This window comes from Anticarsia gemmatalis, chromosome 7 (assembly GCF_050436995.1).
Source record: "Anticarsia gemmatalis isolate Benzon Research Colony breed Stoneville strain chromosome 7, ilAntGemm2 primary, whole genome shotgun sequence".
NCBI classification, from domain to species: domain Eukaryota; kingdom Metazoa; phylum Arthropoda; class Insecta; order Lepidoptera; family Erebidae; genus Anticarsia; species Anticarsia gemmatalis.
In genome coordinates, this window is record NC_134751.1 from 12,034,738 (window position 1) to 12,053,074 (window position 18,337).

General features: G+C 34.1%; 1 protein-coding gene across 2 annotated transcripts in view; it reads left to right on the forward strand.

The window, feature by feature from the left end:
- LOC142974038 (uncharacterized) overlaps window positions 1–18,337 on the forward strand; it is a 23,782-nt gene continuing 5,445 nt past the window's right edge. For both annotated transcript variants that reach the window (XM_076116132.1, XM_076116133.1), the window contains exon 1: window positions 1–342. In XM_076116132.1, coding sequence (XP_075972247.1) covers window positions 328–342 — 15 coding nt within the window. In that variant the 5' untranslated portion in view covers window positions 1–327. The remainder of the gene's footprint in view (window positions 343–18,337) is intronic.

Below are 18,337 nucleotides of genomic sequence, written 5' to 3' on the forward strand. Positions count from 1 at the left end.
GAGCGCGCTTGCCTGCGCTCATTCGCTTTTTGCCCACCTTTCGACTCACGCGCAGCCACCATTGTTCGCCACGCGCATTTCTCTCACGTGGGAACTGTTGACTTCTTCGTGCTTTACCCGCGCCTTCATTCATCTACATCGACGACGGCGGCCGCACGTTATGATAATAACATCGACCGGTGCGCGTGTGTTGTCTAAGGGTGACTTTGTGATATGAAAACTGAGGATTATCGTTATGTAGGGTGATGCGGGACGTTGCTTGGTGAAAGTTAAGTGATGATCAAATAGACATAGTGATCGGGATCTTCCTGATTGATAACAGGAGACATGGCCGTCGCGCCGGTGAGTGATACCACGCTTTTTACTTAAACTTTACGTTAAACATTTAATGTTTCTTAAAGTTTTATACCTAAGTGTATCTAAAATGTTTTGTTATTTACCGCTCTATGATCAGATATTGATCAAAAAAGTGTCTCATTAATTTATTAAATGGCGCTTCTTGAAATTATTACGACATGAATGGACTTCATTCCAACTTTATGTTTTATCTCGTGATCTGAACCTTTGATTGGAATTATTTTGAAGTAGAATGTTAATTAATAAAGTTTAATGAAGCCTACGGATGGTCTGAATGCGTCGTTTAAGATCGTTAGATATTTATAACTGGTAATAAATAAGAAACTTAATTAAAAGTAAGGAGTTTAAGTAATAATATGTAAGTGTAAGATAATGTTATCATTCATTAAGAAGTTTTGTCGATGTTTCCTGTAAATAATGTGTTTAAAAGCGAAATTTAGATTTCTTTATCTTTTGGGTTACTTGTACAACTAGTTTGCGTAGATTTACGACTGTCTGATTTGTGAATTAAAATTAAGATGTGTTTGGAAATTCAAAGTTTCTATCCAACTCCTATTTAGAACTTACGTCAGAAATTAATTTAAGTAGGTATTTTCTTAGGAAATATTTACAATAGACTGTACTGATTATTAAGCTGTACTAATCATAATATTCCTGAAATCTGCAGATCAAGTTGAACAATTAATAAAATATGAATCTTAAAAAATAAAAAGAATCGTTGGTAACATACGTATATGTAGTTTAATTTATTATAACTGCACTGTAGGTACCTATGTACCATTTTAGTATTTAGGATGACTTTACAAACAACTCAAAAAAATATTGTCATTTTTACCAATGGTTTTGACATTCAAAAATTCAAGGAGAGCCTTCAAACTTTTTCAAATTACACCCGACACACATAAACAACGGAACAAATTAGTTAGTTAGAACAATAAAAAATGCAATAACACAACAGTCGTTAAAACAACAATAAAATAAAGTTTAAAACGAGTACGTTAGTGTTTGTACAAGCTCACTTTCCATCAGCTTTTATGAGTGCGGTAGTTCACGGCTATGTTTGAGCTTAGTCTCGTATTACTTAACTGATGCTCTTCTCTCTCATAATTGGCTTTCGAATTATGTTTAGATTGAATTAAGTACTTATTGTATTAATTGGATTAGCTATAAAATATGTAAGTTGGAAGTTTGAGCCATTTAAAAAGGATAATGAAACGGATTGCTTTGATGCCGGAATAAAAGATTTCTGTTATGTAAGGATACGAATTCCGAGATTTTCGAACAAATTTTTAAGGACATTGGTACATGAATTTATATTGATTTGGTTTTCGCATCGTATTGTTTTATAATTCTTACTTTGGGAGTGGCAGCGGAAATTCTGGCCTGTTAGGGGATAATCTATGTCCCTCACTCAATTAAATATTATGTCATAATGTCAATATAACATTGAATTGCACAGCGTGACAATACGGAGGGCTAATATAAGAAGAGCATGAATTTCTTAGTACCTAGAATTCTGCTCAAAACATACAAGCTTACCGCCCGCAGCTTCTCTCGCGTGGAATTTCACCCCCTTCAGGGTGAAATTTCCAAAAGTGGAAGTGTAGAGGAGCACTAAGAGAGGGTTGTTAGTGCTCCTCTACACTTCCTAAGAAATCTTCATACTAAATTTAAACTTAAGTACTACGCTCAGTTATTTCGGCTGTGCGTTGTCCAGTCTGTCAGTCAGACAGTAACGGAAAGGTTTTGAATATTTTTGGACAATTTCAAACATGCAGACAAGCAAACACAATATGATGCAACGATTTTCAAGTCGCATAGCACATAGGGACCGTGTCACGATACCCTAAAGTAAATATTTAACCCGTTTTTTGTGGCACTAATAAGAGGCAAATGAAGGCTTTGAAAACGCTGATAAGTTTGTTTGTGTTTGTAATTAACACGGAAAGAGTTTTACGAGTAAATCTAATGGAAACCTTTTACCGTGGCCATGTTGATTATCTCGGAATAGCAGGGGTGTTGTATATCCATTGTCATCGAGAGGTACATGACGTTATCTAAGTACAATAAAGCTTTTGAAACGTTGGCATTCTTGGTGCAGTTAAGTTGGTAGCTATGCTGTTACCACAATGCGGGAAGTCGTAGTTTCGTTTCCCAAAATACAGAGGTACATTTGCGTAATCCAGATTTTGTGTAGGATCTTTTAGATAAGCAATTTCATTTATACGACTCACATAAACCAAAGTCTTGTTTGTAGTTTTCAAAGATTTTAAAATTTAAGAAAAGAAATTATAGAATAAAGTTAGGTAGATAGATTAGTTAGTTAGTTTATGAGTGTAATACTGTGCCTCGATTCTCTACTACTATCGACTACCAACAACCGAACTGTCATCGAGAAATTTTGTATGAAAACCTGATCAGCGCCTCTGACGGGTGTCGTAGGAAACATTTTGGCAGTACATCCTAAATGTCAAAATTTCGATAGCTAGCCGGATGTCGGTAGTCGATAGTGGTAGAGAATCGAGGCACTGTTATCCATGCTTTTACTGATAGCTTCCGTCATATTAAACGTCACGACACATATTAGTGCAGAAGTTGCCCGTATGTAGACTTTATTGTAATAAATTGAGAACGTTTACAAAGATAATATATTCAATAAAAACGTATTTAATGAAATTCCAGCATAGTAAACGCGTTTATTTTGACACTAGGCTACGAGTGAAATCTGCGAACTGGTTTTATTTGCCCGTGCTCTTCAAGACAGACAAGATGTGCTTGCGGATCTAAATTATATTGAACGATATCGTTCGTAAGGAAAGTGATACGAGATTTATGGTTTTATTATAATATCGAATAATTTGTTAGTTTTGATTCATATTTATGATCTTTTAGGCCATCGAAACGTTGTACGTAAAGGGTGCTAATGATAGAATCTTTAGATAATATAATTATTTGACGAATAATTTTTATGTGTTCGTCACATCTATGCAGATTTTATAAATGCTAAAGTCTGTTTGTATGTCTGTCATGCTTTCACTGTAAAACCGCGGAATTATTTTTGATGAAATTAGCGGGGTATTTCTTTTCGTAAATCCGTCTTTAGAAGAGAGGATATGGAAGTTTGTATGCACGTGGGGCCGCGCAAGTTAGCTAGTTCTCCATATTATCTAATATCTAAATATCCGTCGTTATTTATTAATAGTCTCTTAACAAGAATCCATAGAAAGTAAAACTTGCAGGGATTATACAAACAGGTTAAACAAGCTCATCTCTTAATAAGCCAGCCTCTCATAGACATTAAGCATTTGTTTATTTAAACACGCTATGAACTCATTTGACATCTTGCAAAATACCTTATTAAGGTAAGTCTACGGTAAAGGAGCCAAGCACCATTTTGGACACCTCAGACATGGTCACCTAATGCCAAACTAAGCAGAGCTTGTACTATGGTAACCAGATAACTTCTTCTTATCAAAATCAAATCATTTATTAATTTAGGACAAATATTGACACTTATGATAGTCGTTACAATTACTGAATCGACCACTAGCTCGGAAAGGGTGTAGAGCCTTATGATATTATTGTATGGTTAACCATCAAAGAACAGCCAGACATACTGATTATTTGCTTAGCTCTTTTAGTGTAGACCCACCTTCATATTTTGCTAGTAGAAACAAGACTCTAAAGGGTATTAAAACATGTTAAATTTACATAAATATGAATAGAAATACATAACATTACTAGTTACGTATTATATAAAAGAAAGTCCTGCCAACCCATTGGTTAGTTTGCAATAAACTTAAAAACTACTCATGTGGTTTTCACTAACGAACAGAGTGATTCATAAGGAAAATTTCAGTCTATAATTAACTAGTTTTGGCCTGCGACTTCGTCTGCGTTGTTCAGTGCATCTCTGCGTCACCCCAAAGTAGACTGGCAGAAAATGTCCGTGGCGTTTAGTCCGCCTTTATACAAAGTTTAGGTAAATAAAATCAATAACCCCCGGTTTCTGAGCTACATTTAGCAGTAGTTTATCTATTCAATAGCGCAATAGAAATAGTTTAAACTCATATTAAAAAGACTGTTTGAATAGATAAACTACAGCTAAATGTGCCTCAGAAACCGTGGGTTTGTCAGGTACTTATAAATCATCATCATTTCACTTTGCGTTTCTTATTCAGCATATTTTACAACGTACAAATAATTTAATTGTAATGCTTACTAGGAAATATTTTCAATTGACGCAGCATTTCACCTCGCGACTGTTTACTTAGACCAGTGGTTAAAAACCTTAGGTTCAATGACATTAGAAATAGTGTACAAGTTTTGAAAATATTTTTGTTATAACTATTGTAGTAAAAGGTATTCTCATTTTCTTCTGATGTAATAAAGTAATATATCAATATAATTGCCTCAATAAGACTTTTGACATTTTTGTTATATTTGTTTACACCCTGTTGCTACCATTACATAATAAAAGAATCTTAACACTACTTTATCAAAAAAAGTTCTTGTTAGTCAAACTAAGCAATATGGCACCTATTACCAAAAGGTTATAAACCCCTGTCTACAACTCAGACGGAGGCGTGAAACGTGTTCTCATGTCATTTCTTAGAATTTATACAATTCCACCTTCAAGCTTCAGTTTTTAACTTTAATGTCAAACACGTTGCAGCCGTCACAGGGAAGATCCGGTTCCACTGAGTCATCAAATAATTTCTTTCACTTTCCATACAAAATGTACTTATGAACATTATCGAAATGTTTGCGGCCCCTCAGATCTTTAAATGATGCTATATATTAAGGCAGAATCGAGATTAAATTAGCATAATATTTAACAAAGTATTGTGTTATCTAGGTGAATGTGTGAAAACTTGTGTATTTTTATCAAAATTGAATGACGATCAAACCGGATTTAAGTTATACATTCTTTTACTAGCTTTTGGTTGCAAAATTATAAGATTTTCTGGGATGAAAGTATTACATATACTTATTATTCAGATTATAAAATATCTGCTTACCAGATATCGGAAAATTCACTGCAAAGTTCTTGTGGAAAAGTTTAAATTATCAGAATATTCTACTGAAACATATAATTTATTTATCTACAATAACTTTGACACTAGGCCACCAACCAAAAACGTTGAATCAAATACCAGCAATGTCACATTTTCAGGTTCAAGGAAGCAGATAGAACCATGCATATTTATCAAATTTAATAGATAATCGTGTGAATGTATATTAATGAAGTTGGTATGAATTCATAATGAACGTCGAATTGCCTCGGACCGGCGCATCCATACAACTCGTTTACGAACGTGAGGTGCGTGTGAGTCACTTTCCATTTCATTGCGATTACTTGCTCTAGAATTCCCTAATACATCGTCTACCGCGTTTTTGACATGTTTTGTATCAGTTGTATTGTTTATCAGTCTTAGATGTTCGATTGACTTTATCAGTAGCGCGATTCTTTATTGTTGGTCCCATCGAAAATCTAGAGTTTGACATTTAAAATGTACTGTAAAAATAGTTCCTTTGACGTCCGTTAGAATCGCTGATTAGATTTTCATTCAACATTTCTTCTCAACAGTTAGCTTACAATTCTCGATAGCTAGCCGGTTGTGGATAGACGATAGTGGTAGAGAATCACGCTACAGAGTGGCGTAGGTAGCAGAGAGAATGATTTATGTGTTGCAAAAAGGTCATGTTCGTAATACTTGTAACCAGAAAAGATGTATGAATGCAGATGATGCAAAGAACGTTTGTAAAAAATCCGCAAGTGGCATTCTTTAGTCTTCGTCTATCCCTGTGATTTATTACGAAAAGGCCTATGCCTTTTCGTAATAAATCTAATATGTTACTGTAATCATATCTATATATGATTACAGTAACATAACATAACTTCAGGCATGACACACCATGCTATGTAAGTACCAAAAATAATATACACAACAACCCATCGCAAATCTGTCCGCCCTTACAAATGACAATGTAACTGCACTGTAATACAATATCAAGACATAACTAACACAATAAAGGCGGTGAAGATATCTGTACGTTATGGATCATTGTTCCGTATTGTAGTAAAGCTCAACGTGAAAGCGCGCCTTCTCACAGTACGTACTACAGACGTCGACGCCGCTGTGTACTTCAAATGTATCCTATGTGTAATTCATGTAATTAACTTGTATTGTGTTATGTAGAAATGTAGTAACGCACTTTCTTAATTTACTGGATCATTTTGTTATTTTTAGATTGAATAGGCAGTTTTGGTGGATGAGAAACATAGGTTTTGACTTCGACTATGGAGTCAAACTTGCGGTAAATTTTAAGCAATTTCTATATTAGTCGCACGCAAGTGGTCGCAGGTTCGAATCTAAGGCAACACACCAATGACTTTCGAAGTGTATACTGTATTAGAAATAATTATCACATGCTCCAACGGTGAAGGAAAACATCGTGAGGAAAACTTGCATGCCTAAAATTTGGTAAATACATTTATCGGCTTGCAAAATCCCCAACCCGCACTTAGCCAGCGCGGTGGACTCGAGGCCTAACGCTTTCCTCATTACGGGAGACCCTTGCCCCGCAGTGGGACATTAATAGGCTACATATTTTTTTCTATATTAGTGTCTGCTCAAAGTTTAGTAATGTCACTGGCATAAAGAGATAAGTTACGGTAGATGTAGAGTCAGGAATAAGTTTGTCTATAATTACAAAACTAAATGCAAAATAATTACTTGATGAAATTTTGGTGTGTTGACATGTTTCGTATACCCTTTGAACAATAGTAATATTGTTACAGATTTAACAAACTTAAGTTTAGCAGTGTCCTCGTTAAATAAACTACTGTTTAGCAATAAATAAATTAGTATTGCCAAATATAAAAACCTAATTCTCTAAACTAAAGATTGTTTAACACATTGTTTAAAAGCAAACATCTTTTGTCACAACAATGTAGGAATGCGGTAACTTCCTGAACGTATATACAATTTGACATAATGTAACGTAATGTGGTCGACAATGTGCGGAACGGCGTGAATAATAATTATGACGAGTAAGTGCCGTTTAATCGCCGTATGTAATTAAGACTGACACTGCAATACGCCGGCATATGAGCTACTTGTGTGACCACCGCATCGCTGAAGCCACGCACTTGACTTTGTTTTTTAACTGCTTTAGTCTAATTTTCGAGGACTTTTGTAATATTAAATATATATTATATATGCATGACTTTTCGAAGTTATGTGTGTATTAGGAATAATGATCCATTGCTTTAAAGTTGAAGAAAAACATCGTAATAAAAACCTTGCACGCCTAAAAATTGTTTAACACATTTCTTGGAGGCATGCAAAAGTCCCCAACCTGCGCTTGGCCAGTGTGGTGTACTCAAGGCCTAACCTCTCCCTTGTTGGGGAGGGTTGCATGCCCAGCAGTGAAACAGTAAAGGGTTAAAAAAAATATGATTTTGTGACCATATTTCCCAGATACTAGATATAGTATATGGTAGAGACGCATTTGGTATGCTCTTGATTTCATACAAGTAACGTCCATACGACAAAAAATCGTTAATGATCGGTTTCATTATTACAACTTTATAAAGATCTTTTTTCATAATCTTTTATATATTACTTCACATAACTAGGTGTAACCTAAAAGGTTGGGAAGACTGGTTCTTCTCTGGCTGGCAACATTAGCAACTATAAACAATGACTACTTAGTTAGTTTACACAAAACCTACCGACTGGTTACATAGGTAACTTACACTAGCTACCCAATTACTTAAAAAAATAATAGTCCGAAGAACATTCTTGCTAGTTTTGTTTTGATTCATTATATTTTCACACGCGAATTGTCGCTTCCGACTAGTTCAAGTATCGCAGTTAGGTTATGATGAACTACCGACAGTTATTTCGGTGGATAAGTACGGAAAACTTAACGGAAGATAGTTTAAACATGACAGTTATTGTCGTTGCTGTAATTGATTTTATATTATGTTTCTGTTGCGGGGTGTGATGATTTATTATTATTATTTCAAAAAGTAATAATAAGCATTGATTGATTATCTATAATAGCTGTTTATACCTAGAACCAGAAAGTATTCTACAGTATACGAGTAGAACAATCCTTTCTCAATTTAGGCAGTTTAGGGGTAAAAAAATAGAAGCAGTTCACCATAATAAATTGTGTTGGTTGACCACTGGTATTATAAGGATAATTGTAATGACTGAAATGCTTAAAAGTTTTAATAAAATATTCAGCTATTATTTTATAAAAAAATAGATTTTGGGTACTGAAACTGTAAGTCTACGTGCTTGTCCATCTAAAGAAATACATTAAAAACTTAAAGCAGATGAACATAAATTTAATTAATCACTAAAGAAGAAACTGCACCTCATAACAATTCCCTATTTTATTTGCTTCACGTACTTTTTTTATCAAATGATCATCATACCGGCTTTCCTTTCCCCAAAATATGACCGCACTTAAATATAACACGGAAAAGCGTACAACAGAATTTGCTACAGAATAACCTCTCATAAACACGAGACCTTTCACCTCAGAGGCAATGATCATTGAGAATATTCCACGCACGATAATGGAGGCCATTAATATAAGCAGTTACGAACATTTGTATAACATTGTCTTCGGTAAATCAAATACATTAGATGAATGTGTGTAAGTGATGTAAGTGCGGCTGGAGTTTTAGAAAATAAGACTTCTCACATTGTTATTGAGAAGGTATCGTAAATAATGTTTAATATGATATTTTGTAGATTGTTTACGATAATATAATATTGACTTTGCAATTGAAAAGAGTACAAAAATGTGAAGCTTATTTGGATGAGTTTAATGGACCTATCAAAAGTTACATTCTTGAGGACGACAGCCAAAGAATGGGCTCAATCATAACGACACAACAAGTAACACAGACTTGTAGAATAAAAAAAAAGAAAATATCCATCCAGTGATATTCGGTTACAATAAAAGTATGTCAATCATTTCTCATTATTGTAAATATAGACTTCATAGTAACATTGAAAGCAAAATCTAGGCTAATATAATAGTCGTAGTTCGTAACGGCATCCTCATAGGTCAAGCTCAACTATTATTTAACTTTCCACTACAATACATCTCTTTTCGACTCGAATAAACGACGGACAATAAAAATAACATTGTTATTGATTTTCTATGGGTTAGATTCATATCGAATTACACCGGATCGTTTGAGATTATTCACGTGATTGGACTCCGATTGTATTCTTTATCTGTCAATCATCGGATTGTATATGAAGGCGTAACGTGTGGTAATCAAAGAAGCATTTTGATCCAAGTTCAATGTTGGTGTTTGTAGCAAACAGGTTTCAAGAACGCCCACACACACTCACTCTCATTTTCTAAATCGCCGAGGTCTGGCGCAATCGTGATATAATTTATAGGATCGCTTTCAGCTATTATTGTGCACCATTCAATATATAATAGTAACATTAATTGGTGGTTTTAAACAACATATTTTAACGTAATATGTATTATTAGTTTATAGGAATTTTTGTTTCGTCATACCCGGTAGATTGTAAGGGTGATGAAATCGAAATTCTAAGACGTTAGTTAGTTAGTAAGAGCTGTTGGTAATCGAGGGTATTACTGATGAGATGACCCCTTGATCTGTAATCCAGTAGTTATTACATAGTATGAGCCTAGTATGAGGTAATCCGAATAGTTTTAGTATTAGGTGTGTGTATAAAAGATCGAATTCTCAGCCATTCTCAGACTATCTCTGCAAACAGTTATTGGCTGTTAGGTTTCTTAACAGATAGTTCAACTTTCCCATTTATGGCAACTATAATAAAACGTTTGTTGTTATTTCTCGAATGATTAAGACCATAAATAAATAGGAAAATTTAGCTGTTTTAAATCAATTATGCTTGATGACTCTATCACCTATTGAAAGTAAAATTTATATTTTTTTACATTTGGACGAATTAAAAGAGGATAGATATAGTTTATGCTACAAATCTTGGGCGCAGCTACCGAGGAAATAACTGACATGGATCGACATATAATATGCGTGTTTGAAAATGACAATGACTTAAATTTCAAATATCAAATACTCGATATGAAAACGACACGACAGTATTAAAAAGTAGTAATCACGTAACGTACTAATTTAGTTCCTGTGATGTATTTGTATTGTAGAGTCATGAGCAACTACTTTTTCAATAACGAAGTCGCGAATTGTTCATTGATTTCAGTCAACGTCGACCAACGCGACATTTACATTCAATTTTGACAAAAAATAAATGGACTTAATAGTACTTAATATCAGTTTATTAATACCACGAAACAAGATAAATTATATTAATTTAAGAATATCCCAATAAATCATATAATTAGTCCACTAAGTAAAAAGTTATGAGCTAAATAACATTATAAAAATATACAAACGAATTGACAACATACTCTTTTTTTTAAAGTTAGTTATAAATCATTTCGTATGTAATATTTAGTTTTTACTTTCTTCTTTCTCTTGTGGTTAGTGGTCAACTTTGTGTCAAAGTTGACATGTTTTTTGTACTAACAACAGTCGGTACATACATTTCTCATTAGGAATGAGAATGCGATAATAAATTATTTGTCTACATGTATGGTGCAATAGAAAAGTGGTCAATGCACCGCGAGTGTTAGGTTGGATTCCCTATGGGATATAACTGTGTGTGGAGAAGTGTGATCCATATAAAATAGTTTACTATTCGATTACAGTTTGTTAGTCCATTTAAATGTTACAGTTTGATGGCCGAATATTGCATATTTCTTGTTTAACCTTCCCCACATGTTCCAAAAATAAAAATGCGTCCTCTAAAAAATGTAAAACTCACATAACATTTAAATGGAGTATTTTTTAATTAATTTGATTTCTTCAACAATGAGCACAAAAATAATAATATTCAAACAATAAAATAACTTATAATCTAATATTGTTTGTATAATCTAATATTGTTTTTAATTATTGTAGTTCGATTATGCGGGATTTGTACATTTTTAAAGACCGGTGTTATAACCCCGTAATGTGTTGATATTGGCACAATGCATAACAATTTTTCCTTTCTTTATTTGTTGCAACGATTGATTATGAAATCAAATTAATTAATTAATGACTTTGCACGATATCAATTTACACACTCAATTATTAAAACACGCAACACTGAATGCAAGACTAGTTATTAATTCCGAACGAAAAAAAAACAAAAGTAATATATGCCAGTGTTTATTTTGAAACAATGGCGCATGTGCCATCGCACGTACATATGCTTAAGCTATAGTATATAGTACGACAACTTAGTAGAAAGCCTTAGCATGCACAGTTTATGTAAATTATAAAATTATAATCTACATAAGTCTGCGTATAAGAAATAATTATCATTTGTTCCAAAGTTTGCATGAGAGTTCTCGAAGGTCCTTGAAGATGCAAAGTCCCCGTCCCGCAATTGGCCAGCATGGTGGACTCCAAGCCTAACCCCTACCTCATTCCGGGAGGAAAACTTTGCCCAGTAGTAGGATATTAATGGGTTTATTTTATATTATTATTTGTAATCTACGTAAACTAACAAAATTGTTGATACAATTCTGTGTATTTTCAAAATAAAGTAGCTTTATTAAAGCATGCCACCGTCAGCCGTATAAGCCTGCAGGTCATTGTTGTTGTAAATTCTGACGTTTGCCTACTTTTACCAGCCCTTCTTCTTATCTTTTTATGGGTGCCTCAGAACCTTACTAGCCGTGAACCTTACATAGTCTCTACTAAGTTGTGCTATAGTATGTTAATATTTTATGCGACAGGTTAAAGTGAAAGTAAACGGTATTGTTTGAATGACAATTGATATGTTCCTGAACCTGTCCAAGCAAAAAACTTGTTTAAAATATGAAGTTGAGAATTGAGTGGAATTGACCCCGAAAAGATCAAATGTTGGTTATCTAGAACATATTTTATTGTGTTTTGAATAAATTGATTTCTAATTAGCTTCTTTGGCGGTCCAATGGTTGTAAGATTATTGATATCGAGATCCCGCCATTACCGGCTTATGCAGAGTATGAGAGTAAATCTACTTGAAAGGTTTCTTGCGTAAAAGGAACTTATATATTGCGTGTTATGTAGCCCACCTATGTACAGTTAACTTCAGTTTTCTTTTGCTCTTTGATAATTACAATTGTTATTGTAACAATTCTTATCCAAATTTTCTTTATAATTCTCACTTAGCTTAGTCAGGTTTCTTCACAAATTATGATTACTTGACGAGGAATACTTTGATATAACGCCTTATTTATCCCAAAATATACGTAAATGCAGATTCTTACAATACTAGACCACTAAAATATAACACTAAAACTAAATCAATTATAATGAGGCACAAATAAAACAACACAAAGCGGCATTAACCTCTGCAAGGATACCATGAGGTCACTAAATGCCAACGAAAGCTAACGAAGGTACAGTGTGAGTGGCTTGTGAGATCGGAGGATAAACGCGCTTCTTAGCGAAGGGCAAAGGGCTCGAGAACATCGTACGGACAGTGAAAGACTTTATATAAGAGGAGATTTTGTTAGAGACATGTTTAGACAATTTAGAAGGTGATTTTGAAAAGATTATTTTGAATTTGTTAGGTATAGTATAGTTGCATGAATGAACGTAAGTTATTTGCTAATTTTATATTTTTTATTACGATCTAACTATATTTTTTTATAGTTGTTATTTGTATGTGTATATTTTAAAGGAATACGTAAGATTTTATATTCGTTAAGAGTACCAGATAATTGTATTTGACGAGAATCTTTACTTATTCGATAAATAATAATGTGGAAAAAAATATGTTTACGATTCACTACCCGCGACTTGGTCCGAAAAAGAACAGAACCAGAACTAGCTGAAAAGATTTCCTTGGGTATCCTATGTGTCAATCCAAGTTATAAGCTATTAGTCTACGAAATTTCATTACAATCCATCCAGTAGTTTTTTGTGAGAGTCACAAACATACTATCACTTACAAACTTTCGCAGTTATAATAGTTGGATAATTTTAATAAACTTATCTCACGATGGACAAATAGCCTCTTTACTACCGTAAAAAATATGGTCAAGACATACATAAAACATCTCAACAGATTATCAAGTTGTGTGCAAGAGGCTCTACTCTGTTATGGCTCCATAGATTACAGCCTCACATTACTACCGTTTCGTAACACATCAAATCTTCTCAGTTAAGATTTCATATGATAACATTTTTAAACTAACCTGTTCGTTGAGGAACTCGTGGCTTACTTTTCTACAGCCGCATGGATCGATCTCTGAGGTTAAGCTACACTTGCCTAGGTCGTTCTGTGGATTCGTGATATGTATAAGATACATATGTTTCGAAAGGCACGTTAAATTGTGGGTCCCGGCTTTCATTTTGTCATCAGAAGCTTAAAAGTCTGACAATCAATCTTACCGAAGGGTATCGTATTATAACCTAGGTTACTGGGTTGTGGAGGTCCGTTAGGCAGTTGCTCCATGTGAAATACTGGTACTCAGCTGCATTCGTTGAGACTGGAAGCCGACTCCAACATAGTTGGAAGAAAGGTTAAATTAATAAATAATTCTGTTCATACACTAGTTACTTTATTACGGCGTTATCCTAAATATTGTGAAGTGTTACGTGTTTGTGTGTAATGGAATAAGTGGCGTGTAAACAATTGACCTCTGAAGTAGGAACTGTAATTGACACAGATTCTGTAATGAATTCTGTTTAATCTCACGCCCTGAGAGTTTCTTACTTTCGTTATGAAGCCCTATTATGTTTTATGCAACGATTTTTATGACTTGGTTTTTGGTATCCTGAATAGTTCTAAGGTCGATCAATAGTAGCCCTTTTTAATAAGGGATGAAAGCCTCTTCCTATAATGTTGGTATTAATAGCTCTAGTTTTTTAAGTCTTCTCCTACCAATTGTGCGTTTTTGAGACGTTTTCGGGATGTCAGATATTTCCTTACTCAGTCAATTTCTGTCTAAGCTCTTTAAGGAGTCGATTTTGCATTAGTATTATCTGTCTAGCTATTACGTTCGTATATAGATAGCCGCTTTCGGTTAGCGGAATTGACCACCTACTAGTTATAAATATCCGTTTAAACTTGTCGATGCGTGCTATTAATACATTAGTAATTTGCATTGTTTATGTACCTATTTTGCTGTTACATAAGTATGTAAATAAACAGCAACATAATTATAGGAAGTACATACTATTTGATAACTCACATAACACGGTAATCACTTGCTAACGATATGTTTATACATAATACTTAGCGACAACTTTCTTTTGATTTTAATTTATCGCGACTTAATTCCCTTTTAATAAGGTAATGATAGACTTTTTGTTTTTGTTCTTGTTACGTACGCCCTGAATTGAACGTGTAAAGGTAAACTTTGGGATTACGAAATAATGATTGTTAATCTATTTCCGTTTGTATAACATAATACGATCGTGTATTGCGTGGGCTGTGGGCTTAATTTGACTGTGTTTGGTGATGTGAGTTCTGTATGTTCATAAACTCCAAGTTATCTCTAGCTAGAAGCACAATAGTGAGAAGCATAATCGCTCAAAATAGTGATAATCCTTCGTCATAATTAATTAAATTAAGATAATAACTTCATTGAAATATTGTTCTACGCTTTACGAGCATGCAGCTGATGTACGCATTGTAACGGCTGGATGCAAAAACGTCCCTTGAAGTCCCTTCAAACTTGCAGCGATAGAAATATTTTCAATTTATTTTTTACCTTTCCGCAATCGGCCATTTAGTCCATCTCTAGAGCACCCGTTCAAAAAGCACCTGCCAAATACAAATACTTTCATGTACTAGGCTAGGTGCTTTTCATATAGCCACCGGTTTCTGAGGTACACTTAACGGTAGGTTATCAATTCAATAGCGTTAAAACTCATACAAAAAAACGCTATTGCATAGATAAACAGTAGTTTATCTATGCAATAGCGTTTTTTAGCAGTAGCTAAATGTACTCAGAAACCGGGGGTTAGTGCTATTGGAACGGGTGCTCTAGATGAACTTCCTCGGCCGTCAGTCTCTTTAAGTTGTACCTATCAGTGGACTTAAAGTTGACAATTTCAATATTGCTTATTACTGTTAGAATACCTTTCAGTATTCTATAATAAGTTTCATCAGCTCTAATGCTAGACAAACAAACTCTCGATGGCACTCTTGCACAATAAACTCATAGAAAAAGAAATCTAAATGATCACGAATACAAGAGAGTCATTATAACACATTGTTAGCGAAATCACTGGCTATTGTTATCCTTTGTCAACGAATGAGTGAATGAATGAGTGAGTGAGTGAGTCCTCACGATATGAAGGGTGGGAACGAACAGAGAAAGCAACGATCGTGACTGAACCAACTTAACTTGTTCACTAAGAGGTGTTTACACATATGAGCATTCAATTGTAACAAAGGAATTACGAACATTCACGTGTTATTTGATTACTCGCATTGAAGATTGTTACGTGGTTATATATCTCTGCAAACTCGGTTACAATGGTGGTAGCATTTTGTTTGATCTACAAATACTTTGTTTACATTTGTTCCTGCCGCTGTATAGAAACTGCTTAACAGTTCCTAGCCAACTGATTTGTTTGATTTCTTTTACGAGACGAATGTAAAGCTAGGCGATTTATTTAACAAACACGAATTCGTTACTACGTCTAACGAATAAATAGTTATTGCTTATTGCTGGTAAAACTATGCTAGTTATTAAGATTTTCTTTGGTAAAATTGGATGGAAACCACTACCACCACTCCAAAATTGGATGGACTACATGTTACACCGAATTTTGTAAAGGATTATAGGTATAAGATTTTATTTGAACACATATTTGAGAATTTATTATACATAGTTATGTGTACGCACCTGAATGTCACGCTGATTATTCCTTAACCTTCTCATTGACTCTGTATCTTTATGAGGGTCTCTACTTTACTTGTTAACTAAAACCATTGATTGTTTACTTTATGATGGGTTATAAAATGTTTAAATCTAATTGTTTTATAGGTGTATCGAGTTTTAATCAATAAAATTGATTGTAACTTAATTTTCTGGCTGATTTTTAAACCCATCTACTCAGATTCAAAAGTAATATTATTAGTTTTCAAAGGGTAAAAGGTAAAGTAATCTCCTAATCTTCTGCAACTATTTCTACCGATATCCAAAGTTACGTTATTTCTCTGTGTGTGAAGTAAACAGCTTTTGCGACATGTATTTTTTTTAGAAAGACTAGAGAAAAAATGTAGAATTTAGTTATTTCAAGCAGTTTATTCGTCCATCTCTTAAAAAAATAAAAGCTTCAATTAGTCAGAAAACATTTATTGACGGCGTAAATATCTGGAAATCGAACTCGCAACATTTACTTTAACTTCAATACGTTAACTTTACTATCAGAAAGTTTTCAGTCAATTCTAACAAGTAATGATGATGTCCACATCAAATGACCGTTCACGATCATGATATAAAAAACAAAGTCACGATGTCATGCTAGCACCGAGCCTGACAGCTTTCAACGTGTCAATTCATAGCACTACCTTCAAAAGTCCCGTGCGTCTCAATAGCCGCTGATTGAAATGTTAAACGAAATTGAACTTGTTTTTTTTGGGTTTTGTTGCTTTTTGGTTTGTTTTTACCTTGTTATGTATTGGGAACATATTTTGAGCATTGTATGGTTAGAAGCAAAACGCAAAATTTTACGAAAAATGAGGTTTCCTGTGCTATTCATGTGGCTTGACATAGTAAGGTTAAAAGTAAAGGAGATTATGGATGAAAAATTTAGTTTTGGTTTGTCATTGATAAATTCCGAGAGAAACTAATGAGAATGTGTAAGCACTATAGCATCACGAACTAGTTTTTTTAATAGAAATTCGGAATCGACTCTTTTATTTGAACAGTAGCGTTAACATACGACTGCTGATCACGAGGTCTTAGGTTCCCGGGCCGCTTATTACACGAGACTTTCATTGTTAAACGCGAAACGTGGGTTTGTTATAAGCTTTACCATCGGGTTAAACACGCGTAATGTTATTTATTTTAAATCTTTAATACAGAGTTGTATAATAATATTTTCTCCCAATCTCCAGTCCGTGTTATATATGTATGGTCGAGATTTTCCTTTGCAACTAAATGTTAGTAGAACACATGTTTGTAACGATGATTGATCATCTTCATTACAGTTACCCATCATAGTTATATATGTTCAAAAGGTTAACTCTCGCGTGCATAGCTTGAACGCATGCGTAATAATAGTTATGTTATGAAATGTGGATTTTAGAACATATATTGTGAATACACACCTAGATCAAAATCTTTCTAGAGAATAAAGTACTCACTAAGAAATTTATCGACTACTACTATTTATTTATTAAGACTACTTACATACATGAGTAAGCAAAACGTAAGCCGGTCTATAATAGAGATACATACATACATACATAAAATCATGCCTTTTTTAGATTAAGGCAGAAACGAAAGAACGTTACTTGTTACGATCCTTACAGACTTCCCTTCCCTCATACACATCCATACAACTTGCGGCGGCGCTGTATGTCGACGGTTACGAGTACTACGCACTGACCTTTTTTCAATACACCGCCGATATGATCTGTGTATTACGGATACACAGTACACACCTACACTCAAGTCCTTTCGACTTATGCGCAAAGGAACTTATCGATTTGGATGATTTACATATTACGTATGCAGTCAAAAAATACAGTGTTAAAAGCCAAATCAGGCTATGAAAGAGATCTAGATCAGAAAATCAATTTAAACACTAATTCACACATTTGTATAACAAGAGTTAACCAGCGCGAATCGTTTCAGTCAATAGCTCGCTCGATAAACGGTAAACATCTGATTATACAACTTAGCGATGAGCTAACTACGATTAACT